This window comes from Tympanuchus pallidicinctus, unplaced genomic scaffold, assembly GCF_026119805.1.
Source record: "Tympanuchus pallidicinctus isolate F22 unplaced genomic scaffold, pur_lepc_1.0 scaffold31, whole genome shotgun sequence".
Lineage (NCBI taxonomy): Eukaryota > Metazoa > Chordata > Aves > Galliformes > Phasianidae > Tympanuchus > Tympanuchus pallidicinctus.
Genome location: NW_026294749.1, coordinates 7031443 through 7044456, shown reverse-complemented (window position 1 = coordinate 7044456; position 13014 = coordinate 7031443). Strand labels below are relative to the sequence as shown.

At 38.5% G+C, this 13014-nt stretch overlaps 1 protein-coding gene across 5 annotated transcripts in view; it reads right to left on the bottom strand.

Moving 5' to 3' along the window:
• HIVEP1 (HIVEP zinc finger 1) overlaps positions 1–13014 on the bottom strand; it is a 110057-nt gene that overhangs the window by 10737 nt on the left and 86306 nt on the right. For all 5 annotated transcript variants that reach the window (XM_052697741.1, XM_052697740.1, XM_052697743.1 and 2 more), the window contains 3 exons: positions 7262–7395; positions 5795–5970; positions 3274–3378 (listed from right to left, as the gene is read on the bottom strand). In XM_052697741.1, the coding sequence (XP_052553701.1) occupies positions 3274–3378; positions 5795–5970; positions 7262–7395 (415 nt within the window). The remainder of the gene's footprint in view (positions 1–3273; positions 3379–5794; positions 5971–7261; positions 7396–13014) is intronic.

The window sequence follows — 13014 nt, the reverse complement described above, 5'->3', positions numbered from 1 at the left end:
CTGACAATTTAATTCAGATATTAACATTCCTTACATTGTAACCCTGTATTTTGGTGACAAGAACATTCCACAGAGCAGAAGATGAAAGATAAGTGGATGAGGGAATGGTTTTGAATACAAAAACCCAGGCCAGAAAGTATTTACTAATACCCAAATGATGACAAGTCCAAACACAAAGAATGCTATGTTAAAAGCTCTGATCACATATATTGTCAGACAGCTAGAGAGCATCTCTTTATTTTTCCCTCAATGTGACAGCACAACCAAATTTCAGCTTCTCAAGTTACTGAAAAAGCAGGCTCTGTGTTTACATGCCCGTGTTCAGGATCGTGCACTATTCTGCACTCCTTACTCAATATGCTGATGTTATTAATCTGATTACAATCAGGTCAAAGCTATCTTCTGATGTCAATCTGAAAAATGATATATTCCAATCATGACAGCTTGTGCTTAAAAATCATGTGCAAAATACTTGCAGAACTGCCAAATTCCTTAGTAAATAAAAGGCTGACGGCTTTGTTAAATTTATGGCCAACTCTCCAAAATTAATTCTTTAATTCCACGTCTGATAGAAGAAATACAACTTAGTAATTTGAAGGAAAGTTGTAGATACTGCTATTGCCATCAGAGAATAATCAGCATTTGGGTAAAAAAAAAAAATAGTGACAGACAGACATTCTGTGGGTCAGGAAACCAGACAAACATGCACAACTTATGGGAAAGAACAAATTTTATTTCTGAGGTCAGAATTATTTCCTACTACATTTTCTGACATTCCAGCACATCATCTCCCGTTGCCTTTCAACTAGGAAAAGCCATCAGATCCAGCTGACTCTGGCTGCCAAGGGCAAACTCCTTTCCCAAGGCCAGCCCTGCTGCCAGAGTGGGGCTGCCTGGGTAAGGGGACCGAGGGATGGTGCAAGGAGACCACCTACACACCTCAAAAAAGCCCCCCACTCACTTGTGTTCAAATGTGGCCAAAAAATTAGTATTTCAGAGAGCGCAGCAGAACCACCTATATTTACAAAGCTCACATGGAAATAATTCACACTTCTTTTTTTTCCCTCCACTTTGCCTTAAAGATGGGCCAACAAGCAAGTTTCTGAGTTACCCAGAGAAACACCCTCCAGCATGGCTAGGTGAGGTGAAAGATTCAATCACAGTTTTTAAATGTTGAGCTACTCATTGAATGTCTATGGATAATTGTAAATGCACTGTGCTCTGTGGTAACTGGAAAGGCTGGACTGGTCTAGCTGGGACAGATGTGTTTACCATGGGCTTAATTACCCTGCCTCTTGGATGGGACTTTCAGTGCCGAGCTTTGTCCTCAACAGCTGGTTTTCCTGTAGGGTTGGACTTGATGACCTCTGGAGGTCCCTTCCAACCCCTACAATTCTGTGATTCTGTGGGTATCCGAGTCGGATCATTTAGAGAAGACAGGGACTTTATCACTAAGTTGTTTCTTGTTTCTGAGCTCTTAGTTAAAACAAGAGACAAAAAAGGAAGTGTTACCTGTTTTGCTCTGAAAAAAATGCACTGCAGCCTTACAATTCAATATCTGAAAGAACTTCGTGGATTTACATGGCAAATCCTAGTGATTGTTTGCCTTGCTCTGTGGCTTTTGTTTATTTCTCTCCAAAAGATTCTAACTTATTAATTACTGAAACAAAAATTATATATCTGGGAATGTAGTTTATTTATAGGATAGTTGCACACACCTGTAATAAACCATTACACTGCATGTAAGGACTCTCTGTCTTTCAGTTATGTAGTCTTAGAGCCAAAGAAAAGCAGACTTTCAACAACTGCTTGAAATGGCTTATTTCTATAGGGTATTACTGATAATTTGTTAACATTTGGAGCTTTTACCATGATACTAAACTTATGTCAATTGGAAATATCAACGTATCGATCAGTAACATGGTTTCATTGCCTAGGAAAAAGATAAAGCTGGTGTTACTTAAAACCAAATTAAACACAGCTTCAAAACGGTGCTTACAGGAGTCGCGACAATTTTTCCGTCATGTGAAGGCTGAAAAGGTTTATGAACACTGTTTGTGTTTGGGGGAAGGATCACAAGCTGCTTACTGTTGCTTATCTTCTGTGTTATTCTTTCTGGTACCTCAATTGCAAAGGAGGACATGTTTTTAGCTTACCAAAAATGAATATATCTAACAATGCTAAAAAAGGAAAAGGCAGATTTCTTGGTACCTAGTGCACTACTGAATCACACTAGTTGAGTCATATTCCCAGAATTATTTAGAATTAGATTCAAGCCAATTCGCTTATTCTGCTAGCAGTTGTCATATGGGAGCAAGTGCATTCATCTTTCTTGCCCTTTATTGTTTAAATGAAGATCGCCACAGCTTTCTTTTCTCAAAACCTCATCTGCAATCTAATAAACTATTCCACTTCAAGAAGAAAAACACAACGCAAAGCCCACACTGCTGCTGAAAAGCAGGAGCATGTAGAAAATGCCACTGCTGCACCAAGACATGTCAAGACTCCCAAACAGAGTGTTAGCACGCAGCCCTGTCATACAGCTCACTGCATCTGGTACAGATACACATTTCTTAGCATGCTGAGCAGAGTCCATGTGAACCCAGTGTGGCCCTCCTCAACTCTCCTCAATCTCACCTCCATTTCAGTAGAGCTGTTCTGGTATGTTGGACATACAGAATTTCAACTACTAGCAAATAATTTTGATAACACTAAGAACATCAATGGAAGATCCAGATGAAAATCTTTTGTTTCTACTTACTGATTTACTCCCATTCATATTTGTGAAGAAGGTCAGCACTCTACATCAGAAGATCATCAGCCTCCCTGAAAAGCCTATGCAAAGCACTCAGCAAATATTTATAGTTCTGGGTGGTGAGTCAGTAATACAATTTACAAAACATGTATTCAAAAATTTGACAATTTTATGCAAAGCTATTTTAAAAAAATCCTACATTTTACTATTTTTTTCCCAGCCAAACAGCTGTTTTTCTGGTATTTAAAATCTTCTCAGATTTGTCTGTGAAACTGATAAAGTTAAACTGCATAACACTTTGTGAAAAATTCAGCAGCAACATATCTTTAGCATATGCTCATCATTTCTTTTGGTGAAGGTTTTTCCAGTATTTCTTGCTCCCTTTCAGTACCTTCTAAGATTTTCCTCCCTGTATCTTTTTCCTGTACATTAATTTAAAAACTTTGGAAAAAAGGGTAATAAAGGGTGACAATAAAATAAATCTAACAATGCAGCAAAGAAAATATTTAAATTCTTACCAAATTCTTCTTCTCCATCCTGGTCATCTATTAAGCCTACTGAGACTCCCAAATCCATGCACTTCTTGCTATGTGCCTTTGACTTCATATGTTTTGTCAAATTTCCTTAAGAAACAAACAAAAGCAAAAATGAACTGCTTTTTGTCTACACAAATGTATGGTGATATTAACACAGCATGTCCGTATCTCATTCAGCTACATTTACAACCACATACATAAATTGATTTCACATCTGGCAGAGCCTTGCCCTTCAATGTAAGTTGACAAGGGCTACAGCAGGTTCATCATCCTGAATGCTACCAGCTTCTGGCTCAGCTCTTCAGCAAGATAAAATAGAATAAAATGGAAATCATGGAAGATTATGCATTTTGCATATGTGTAAAAAAGTCACTTGTTTCTGGCAAATATGAAAGACTAATTCAGTCTTCATATTAATATTGACAGAAAACGACTATGTGGAACTAAAGTTCATATCTTGCAATTCTTTTCGTATTTTATGGATTCTATTTCAGTGCAATTATTTCCATTGCCAACTTAGACAAATACATTAATTTTACTCAAAATATGAGCCTGAAAATGTTTGCTCTGAATTTCAGAAGTGAACGCATAACTCTTGGGAAGCTTCATGTGCTGCCATTCCCTTTAGAAAGGAAGTATGGCAAATATCATCACGAAAGAGTTAAAAGTAGATCACAGTTTTAAATGATGAGTATGTGAAATGTATGAGGGCCACTCCAAAAGTATCTCCTCCTTTTTTATTCTATTGGCCCACAGCATCCCAGACAGATATTGGTAATACGGCAGTAGAATGTGAACCAGAATTCCCACCAATATCCCATTGCATTTTCCTGCCACGTGACAGATGGCAGCAAAGGGGCAGCCTGACAAAATGACAGCTGACATGGAAGTGCAGGTAAAGCAAAGGTGTGTCAATGAATTCCTCCATGAGGAAGAAATGGCATCCGCTGACATTCTTCAATGCTTGGTGAACCTTTGTGGAGATGAAATGGTGATGTGTCTCAGCAGTGGTGACAGAGATTGTTACAAGTGCAAAATGCAGGCTCCTGCTGGTTGCTGGTGAAAATGCATAGCTAATAGTGATGACTGTTGAAAAACAGTGTTTTGTAGCTAAGAATCTTCTCTACCAAATAATGTGGCTGTGCTCTTTGTATCTGTTGTAATTTCCATGGAAATGAATAGGAGGCATTACTTTCAGGGCAATGTATGTATATTATTGTAACTATTTCTATTTCAAACTTCACATTATCTTACAAAATCCAGTTTCTTTGAGGTATGCAAATGGAAGAAATTACAGCGGGTGAAATGCTTCCATAGCTGTGGAATATTTAATTCCTACTTTGAAAGAAGACTAGGATTTCACTCCAAATTTTGAAATGATTGTTATGAAGCCATGTGGTATTGCTATAAGCTCACAAATAGCAAAATTCTTGGCTTTACATGCTGTGTGAAATTACTGCCTACACTGGCTTTTCATGTGGGGTAGTTTAACAAACTTCAGGCATCCAGTCCTAGGCCCAACTTTGCTAGCAGTGGCAACAGTCATGGTTAGCAACTGCAGAACATTAAGCAAGTACAAGTACCTTTTACACCTGAAGCATAAGAGAATTTTAAAATGGGCAGAGCTTAATTAACGGAATTGGGCCAGCAAGCCTACTATGCAAAAATCCTCATCAGTATTTATTGGGTTCACAATCCAGCATTTAATTTTAAAGATGGTGCAACAAAGCAACATGGTGCCTTAAGGTGTAAGGAGGCAGTGTTAGTTCATCACACACCTGAAGACTATCAATCCTATTTTTGCAGTCCTGTGAAGTTTTCCTCCTAATTGCAGAGTAGTCTCAAATCCTCTGTAGGTACAAATGTTCCTGAGGTTACAGCAGGGGAGATTACACCTGAATGATGTTCAAAGCTGGAAACAGTGTGACTGCTTAGAACCTTTCACTAGAAGTCTTTTGACTGTGAACTTACCCCATCTCTTCTACTTACTACAAGTCCTGGATCTACCATTGTTTAATATACATATTTAAATTTGGATGTGTTTAAATATTGTTGTAAACAGACTTTAAACACCATCTTTGAGTTACAAGATTAAGGAGAAAAATGAACTCCATTCTTCCAGGGTCTAAAAACCATTTTTAATACAGTTATTTGTTGAGTGCTAACAGCAGCACAAAATATGTCCATGTCATATGTCCAAATAATCAGTGGGGACTTCAAACTGTGTTCCTATCTTTGCTTAGATGAGACCTGGCTTTCATCATATTCTTCTATTTTCCTTTTCCATTTCAGTTTCTAACCTAGATGAGATGCCACAGTTTGTTCATATAAATGCATGATTGTCTGAACAAGCAGACAGAAAGGACTGCAAACACTGGAAAACATTAGACAGTCAAACTCTGCAGCAAGATAACTTCTTTAGCATATGGCAGCCAGATTTGAGAACTGTGCTTTAATACAGAAGGAAAAGAGGGAAAAAATGTACGCGGGGAAGTGCCTCTACCTTTAGTTTTGAAAGAGAAGTTGCAGTAATTGCAGTGGTAAGGACGGACATCTGTATGTGTGCGAATGTGCTTCTTCAGCATACTGGGTTTCTTGCAACGTATTCCACATTCTTCACAGATATATTTCCCTCTTCCTCTCCCCCGGACATACACATAGTCCTCATTTGATTTGTACCTAGTAGCAGCACCGTAAGAATAAGGCAATTGTAGTAGGGGAAAAAAAAAAAACTAGTTAGAAACCATGATCTATCAAATTTAAAAAAACTATAAAAAACATAAAAACAACTTGTGCATTTATTTGCTAAACTTACAGTCATGAACATGCTTAGAATCAATGGTGTATCTTTTAAAATAAAGGTACCATTGGAGACAAATCATTTCAAGATTTCAAATTTCATCTTCACAACACAGAATCATACTTTAGTCAGCTCTTGGAAGTAAGTTTGAGGACCACGAGAGAGCTCTAAAGGAGCATCTTTGAGGCTTCATGATGGATACAGAGAAGGAACAACAACAGTTTAGACAGTGGGAAAGTCTTTCAAAAGCTCTGTTAATGTGCTTCATGCTCAGCCTACTGGGACTGTCTCTCGATGGAAAAAGTCCCTGATGCAATCCCAGCATTCATCTCTCTGCTCATGGATGCCAAATGTTTAGCTTTTGCAACTTGCTCCCTGTAACATTTGGGGCTGTGCAGAGGCATATAGCAGTGCTCTACCAGAGTGGCTGGCAATAGCCTACCTGCTGGCCAGGACTGGGCTCAAACCATAAACCTGCAAATGGAAAGCCTACAGACTGTTAACAACTACTAGAACAATAAAATATGCACCATTTGTGCCCAAGCTTTTACGCGTTACTGGGAGATTCTTCTACTATAAATCCTGTTTTATAAGATGCTGTACACGGCACTACATTGTGGCTAAAGCTAAAGCAACTGTTATTCAGATCAGGCAACTGATTTAAAACTATTGCAGTGCATGGACTAGGACTCAGTAAATATTTCCATGGCACTTTTCAGGACTTCTGCAGCCTGCATATACCCCAGCAAACTGCCAGACAGCAACTGAACTGCAGTCTGTTGCTAAGCCCTGGACTGTGTCCTCTCTGGCTACAATTACACCAGCTTACTGCAGAATACACATTATTTATCACAGAAGAGAAATACAGGAAAAGAATTTACATCTATGGCAGTATCTAGCTGCCTTTACTGCTGATTAATGTTTGCCCTTTGGAAAAAAATGAATCACGTTGCCTATTGTTCTCTATTTCATTACTCTCTCCCAACTCTCATGGCTCCGTGCTTCTGATGAATTTCCATTTTTCACAGAAGCATAAACCAACTTTCACAGACCACAGAATGGGAACTGTTGTTTAAAATAAATCTAACAGGAAGCAACATCTCTGCAAGGTCTAAAATCAAGATAAAATATCTTCCCAGCAATATCTAATATATAAAGCACAATACTTGCCCTCCATCAAAGATTTTCACCCTTCTTGGTTCGCTTTTGATAAAGGAATTTTCTTTATCATGCTCAGTGCTTGATTCGGAGCTTTCCTTATTGCTGAATTCAGATGCAGTTATTTTTTTCCTATTTAACGCTCGCTGAAAGAAAATGAGATATTCATACATTTATCATTAAAATTAGTATCTTTCATAACCATTCAAATATGTAAAGCATTAGGAATAAATGCATAACTCCTTTCACAAATCACCATTATAATAACTGATTATTTTAACATATTTTAAGATACGAGAATCAAAAAATATCTTTAACTAAATTTCTCTTCTACTAATGCTGACTATTAATGGAGTGGCAAATCTATATGGAAGTTCAGCCGGAAAACTGAAATGCTTTGAATGTACAGCAGTTGCCTCTTCCATCCTTTGGGAAGGTACAGGTGACCTTTTTTAGCTCACAGCCAATTAGTGATGCTTTCTCTTCAAGGCTCAAGTCCCACGACATCTCAGTAGCACCCTCCCAGCTCCAGCTTCCCAGTGCCTACGAGGGACGTGGATAGAGAAGGAAGTCCATCACTGAGAAACTCATTTCTTGTGGTCCAGCAAAGAAGAAAAAGGGAAAACTAATGGCAGGTACTAACTAGTAACATATGCTTTCTAGTATTTTTCACAATATATTCCTGTTGTGGTGTAGGTATTGTCTGTTCTGTTTGGCAAGGTAATAATGGACAACCAGAACCCTTCCAGAGCATGACTCCATGGCTAATCCTCACTGCCAGGCCAAATTGTAAGAGAAAGTGTAACAGTGGTCTAGCAGAACAAAAACATGTTTCTCAATTACTAATGAACTTTTTTCCTCTCAAATATAAAAAAAAAATTAAAATTGCCAAATAACATCTATTCCTTCCAGAGTCTAGGATATTTATAAAATGGGCAACAATGAAGGAAAGATCCAATTAGCCAGCAATTATTACTGCTGTATTTATAAACTGTTCTACCCACAGAGCTGGCATACTCACCACATTTGCTCATATTGATAAGTGAATAAAATGATGGGAGAAAAAAGACTGGCCTTATGTTTTCTACTCATTATAAAATCTAATGCTGCAAGCTTGCGAATTCTTGCCAAGAGGAATGGCTTTGCTGGCTGACTTGAAATGACTGATGCTTTACGAGCATTGAAGGGTGACGCTGTTCTGGGACCCAGTCCCTGCTCATCATCCACCCCAAGATCTCAGCATCCACCTTCCCTTCTGAGATGGACCATGGCTGATGAGGAATTAACACAAATCAGAGGAAGAGTGACTGTCTATCAGATTCAAAGACCTAGGAATATGCACAGGCTTGCATGTACAGCTCCAAGCCATATGCGTTCACATGGTTTTGACACTGATTTGGGCTGGATTTTCAAGCATATGAGGAATCCTACCAAAGCATAAATGACAATCACGCCTGAGTGTAGGAAGAAAGAAATTTCACCCTATGTGTTTTAACAGTATTCATACAAAGTGGAGGGTGGTGATGTACAGGATAGGAAATATCAGAAGATGAGCTTACTCTACCAGTTGCAACTCAACTATGTAACAGTTCCTGTAACACTATCTAGCACATGAATTGCTCTTGTTTCCACTGCAAACAAAGAGTAACCAGGTGACATCTGTAATTTAACAAGGAAAAGAGTAGTGTAAAAAAACCAGAACATATGCAATAAATCCAATACCACATAAATATCCTCTGCAGCTGGAATAACACAATCATTAAGTAACTGATCAAGGATAAATACTAAATATTTTTTCCACATTTCAATTTCAATAATAAAAAGACAAAGAAAAAAAAAAAGATTCCAAATGTATTGGGTCCATGTCATTATATAAACTATGGTGAAACGCTGTTATAATATATAATATATTCACAAAAGTACTTAGAGTGCAAAAGCTAACACCAGGCTAAATACCTCTGGGATTTTCCCCTCCTCTCCACCCACTTTTTTTTTTTTTTTTTTAATACACACAATTATGTACAGAGATAAGACAAGCTAACATGTTCAAATTACTATCTACCTCCCACTGATGTACTTTAATTTACTGGTTATATGCTACTTTTAGCAGCTCTTTCAGTGTCTTTAACATGCAAAATACTGCCTTTCCAGAAATGCTCCGATAGAAACACTGAGTTTCCCAAAGAAATCTAGAGAGGTGCTCACAGGTAATGAAGAAAACTGCTTAATTTTTATGAAAATTTCCACGTTGAAGAAGATTTGGCTCCCCTGTAAATCTATGTGCAATCAGTTTCTAAGCTGCATGGGTTTCCCGCATGAAAATTCTTTACCATACCTCACCTAAAACCTAAGAACTCCCCACACATGCCAGTGGGAAGGGCAGAAAAATGGCCATGTTGTAAAACGTTCCTCTCCACAATTGCTTACAGCTTCCATTTGTAGCAGTTTTCTCTCTCCTGCCATAGAGACAAAGACCATGATTCATTTCTACTTTATTCGTTTTGATCCAATTTCACCCCACAGTCTCCAATTACTGGTATAAAACTGGAAAAAACCTGCTGTTAGGGCTGCCCAGAGACCAAGTTCAATAGATACTTCTGGTACTTTAAAACATAACTTGGAAAAAAAAATAACAACAACAAAAAAACCCAAGCATGCTTGGAGCCTGAATCATTGAAGTTATAAATTTCAGATTATAGTATTTACTAAACATTTTTCCCACTGGCACGAAGCCACTAGAGAGAAATGTTTTTAATATCTTTAAACTTTTACTAGTTCACACATAAAAATCTTCTGCATTTAACTACTTTGCAGCGGTGAGTTGGACTGTTGTGGCTCATTATCCAAGAAAGGAAACCTTTGCATTCAGTAGAAGCTGTCCATTCTTCAGCCTATTTACACTGGGAGATCTTCACGCTGGCATACTCCAAACTTGACTGACTCATTTCAGAGAGGGAAGCCAAAATCAATGAAGAGAATAGAGAAAGAGCCCCTGATGCAACACCAATGAGTTCAGGCAACAAAACCATTCAGTAGAGAGGAAAAAAACCAACCAAACAAAGGAGATGAAACAAGCCTTTTGCATACAGGTGAGCCCCACGTTACATTTTAACATGCTGCATTCATTCCAGAAACTTCTTTCACAGTACCATTTTGTGCTTTGTTCTTCGAACCACTGGAACGTGGCAACTTTACCTATTGCCTCTGAGCAGTGAACTGTGAAGAGCAAACAACGTGCTGGGGTTCCTCCTTGTTTGCATTTTGCTCACGTGTCTCTTCGTTTCCCACTGCTAAAGAACTGCCTTCTTGGCTATGATTAGCAGTGGTCAGCAACGTGAGCTCTCATTAAACACAACCAGGTTCTGGGGGCAAAACCAGGGGTTGCTCATGAAGTCGCTTTATCTCTGTAAGATTTGCAGACACAGCCACCCCAGCAGAATGCTACACGTTGCTCCAAGAAGAGTTGTGACTGTGTGAGAAGAGGTGAGGGATAACAGCACCACTTTTCTGCTATTACTTATAAACTGCACTGTGATAATACTTGAAGCTGCCTGTCCGGTCAGGGTTAAAATTGCAAGCCATCTGATAAAACATCTGAACGATGGTCACAAACCCCAGAAAACTGGCAGCCCGAACTGTGGTTCTCCAAGGATCTTGGTGCCCTGCCAAGCTTTTAAGCAAGAAATCCATCACATTTTTCTTTCTTCCTTTTCTTTCTTTCTTTCTTTTTTTTTTTTGAGATAACAAGAGAATCACTTTGTTAATTTGTTTTCTTTTCCAATTTTCGTTTAAAATGGAATAATAACTTCCCAAAGGACTGTCGATGTTCTCTACTAGAAAAGCCACTGAGAGAATTAATGGGCATGAACAGGATGGGGAAGTTAGTTTTTGTTTTCATCCAGGACAGCTTCTAAGATGACACTAACTAGACTCTTCCTTGAGGGCACCAGCCATTCCATTACCAGGTCAAACTGGAGATCAGTAATACAGAGCTGTCTTCTGACAGCATCCTCATCATCCTGAAAATGGCTGAAATGCTCCTGCCTGAGTCACTGAAATAAAATGAGGCAAACTCTGGAGGTCTTAGGTCACAGTGCCTATCAAGCCTTTCATTTCTTTTTTCCTGCCTTCTAAACCTTGCTCGTACAATCTCAGATGCCATTTAATCTTTAATTGGTCATTTCTCACTGTACGCTGTTCCTATGTAACAACCCTGAGGGAAACCTATAAATCAGCCCCAAGCAGAGCTTCAAAACTCTTCATCTTCCCTGTGCCAGCATGCTTCATTCAAAACATCAGCAAGAAAGAATGAAGAAAAATTGATAACTATGGTTCTTTTGTGGAAGAAGCAGTATAAATGTACCTGACAGCTGCCTATTACAGCATTTAAGAACTCCTAAAGTGTTTAAAAGAGTGCTGTCAAAATATTTTTCAGAATATTGTTACCTATTACTTATATTCTAAACAGAATTTGTTTGTTGATAAAATTTATTCCTCATGAAGCACACAACAGCTTTGTAATCAGAGCATTTCAACTAATAGGACATTCTTTAAAAATAAAACAAATACGACTCAATTACAAAACTAAAGAGAGACTTGACTTGCCTTCCTTAGAACAAAATGCTCAACTAGACATGATTCTTTTTAATAATTAAGCACTATTTAAGTACATCTCATAGATCACATGAGGAAGCAGGCTGAAAAAGTATGAGTTCAAGTAAAAGGAGGCATGCTAATATGGAACCAGTACTTGAGTTCACTTACAGCACTAGCACCAAGTCAGCAGTCTATTTATCTGTAATGTGTTATACAGAAAATAAAGTTTTGACCTCCAAAATGAACGTTAGTGAAATCTCTCACTGATATCAAGATGTCCCAGATTTAACTCTAAAGCTCTTTGGGCTGTAAGGGTTTCTGGGTATCATCTCAAATCTTCCTGTAATTCTGAAACTATTTCTTACTATTTCTTACACCGTTTCTCATCTTGCAGCTCTTTTCCCCACTGTCAACTCTGTATTTTAGCAAAACATTTAGCAAACACAGGAACATCCTGCTGTGATCTTTAACAGCATTGGTCTTCATCACTCAACATCACCAGGACTATACGTCTTTTCCCAAGGCTGCGGTATGCTTCCTCTAGAGTGACTACAGGCCCTATAGGTCTTGATTCCCAGCCTGAAGCCCAGAAAGATTTTCTGAGAGCAGACTGCAAGATTAGGGCAAGCAATAATTGTAATTACTCTTCCTCCCAAATGGTTTATACATGGTTTATATGAAATAGGCAGCCTTTGAGTGATTCTGGAGGAACATTGCTCCACGGCCTCCAATTTTTGCAGGTTCAGAAGAGAAGCATAGAAACAATCATACCCAGTGCAGGGCAGAGGGGAAAGAAGAGCACAAAATCACACTGTAGACCAAGGCTCTCCTTAGTGAGCTTTATGGCTTCGATCGGTGAGCCATTGCAGGCTAGCACTTGATCCATTAGACACAGACACCCACTGCCATACTACAGGGCCAAGTGTTGCATTTACCAATTCACAGAGGCACATCAATTATGCAGGAAAGTCAAATTCAACACAAATCTCCATATGGTCCAGTGAAATGAAAATGAAATCCTGCTGGTATCTATGCAGCCCTAAGGTGGTTAATGAAATAAACTGCATCTGACTCTGGAATTACATAGTGTTTTATGTACATCATAAACATCACTCTGAATATATTCCATTGCACAAGATTTAATAGCATTTTTGGATTCATACTGATCT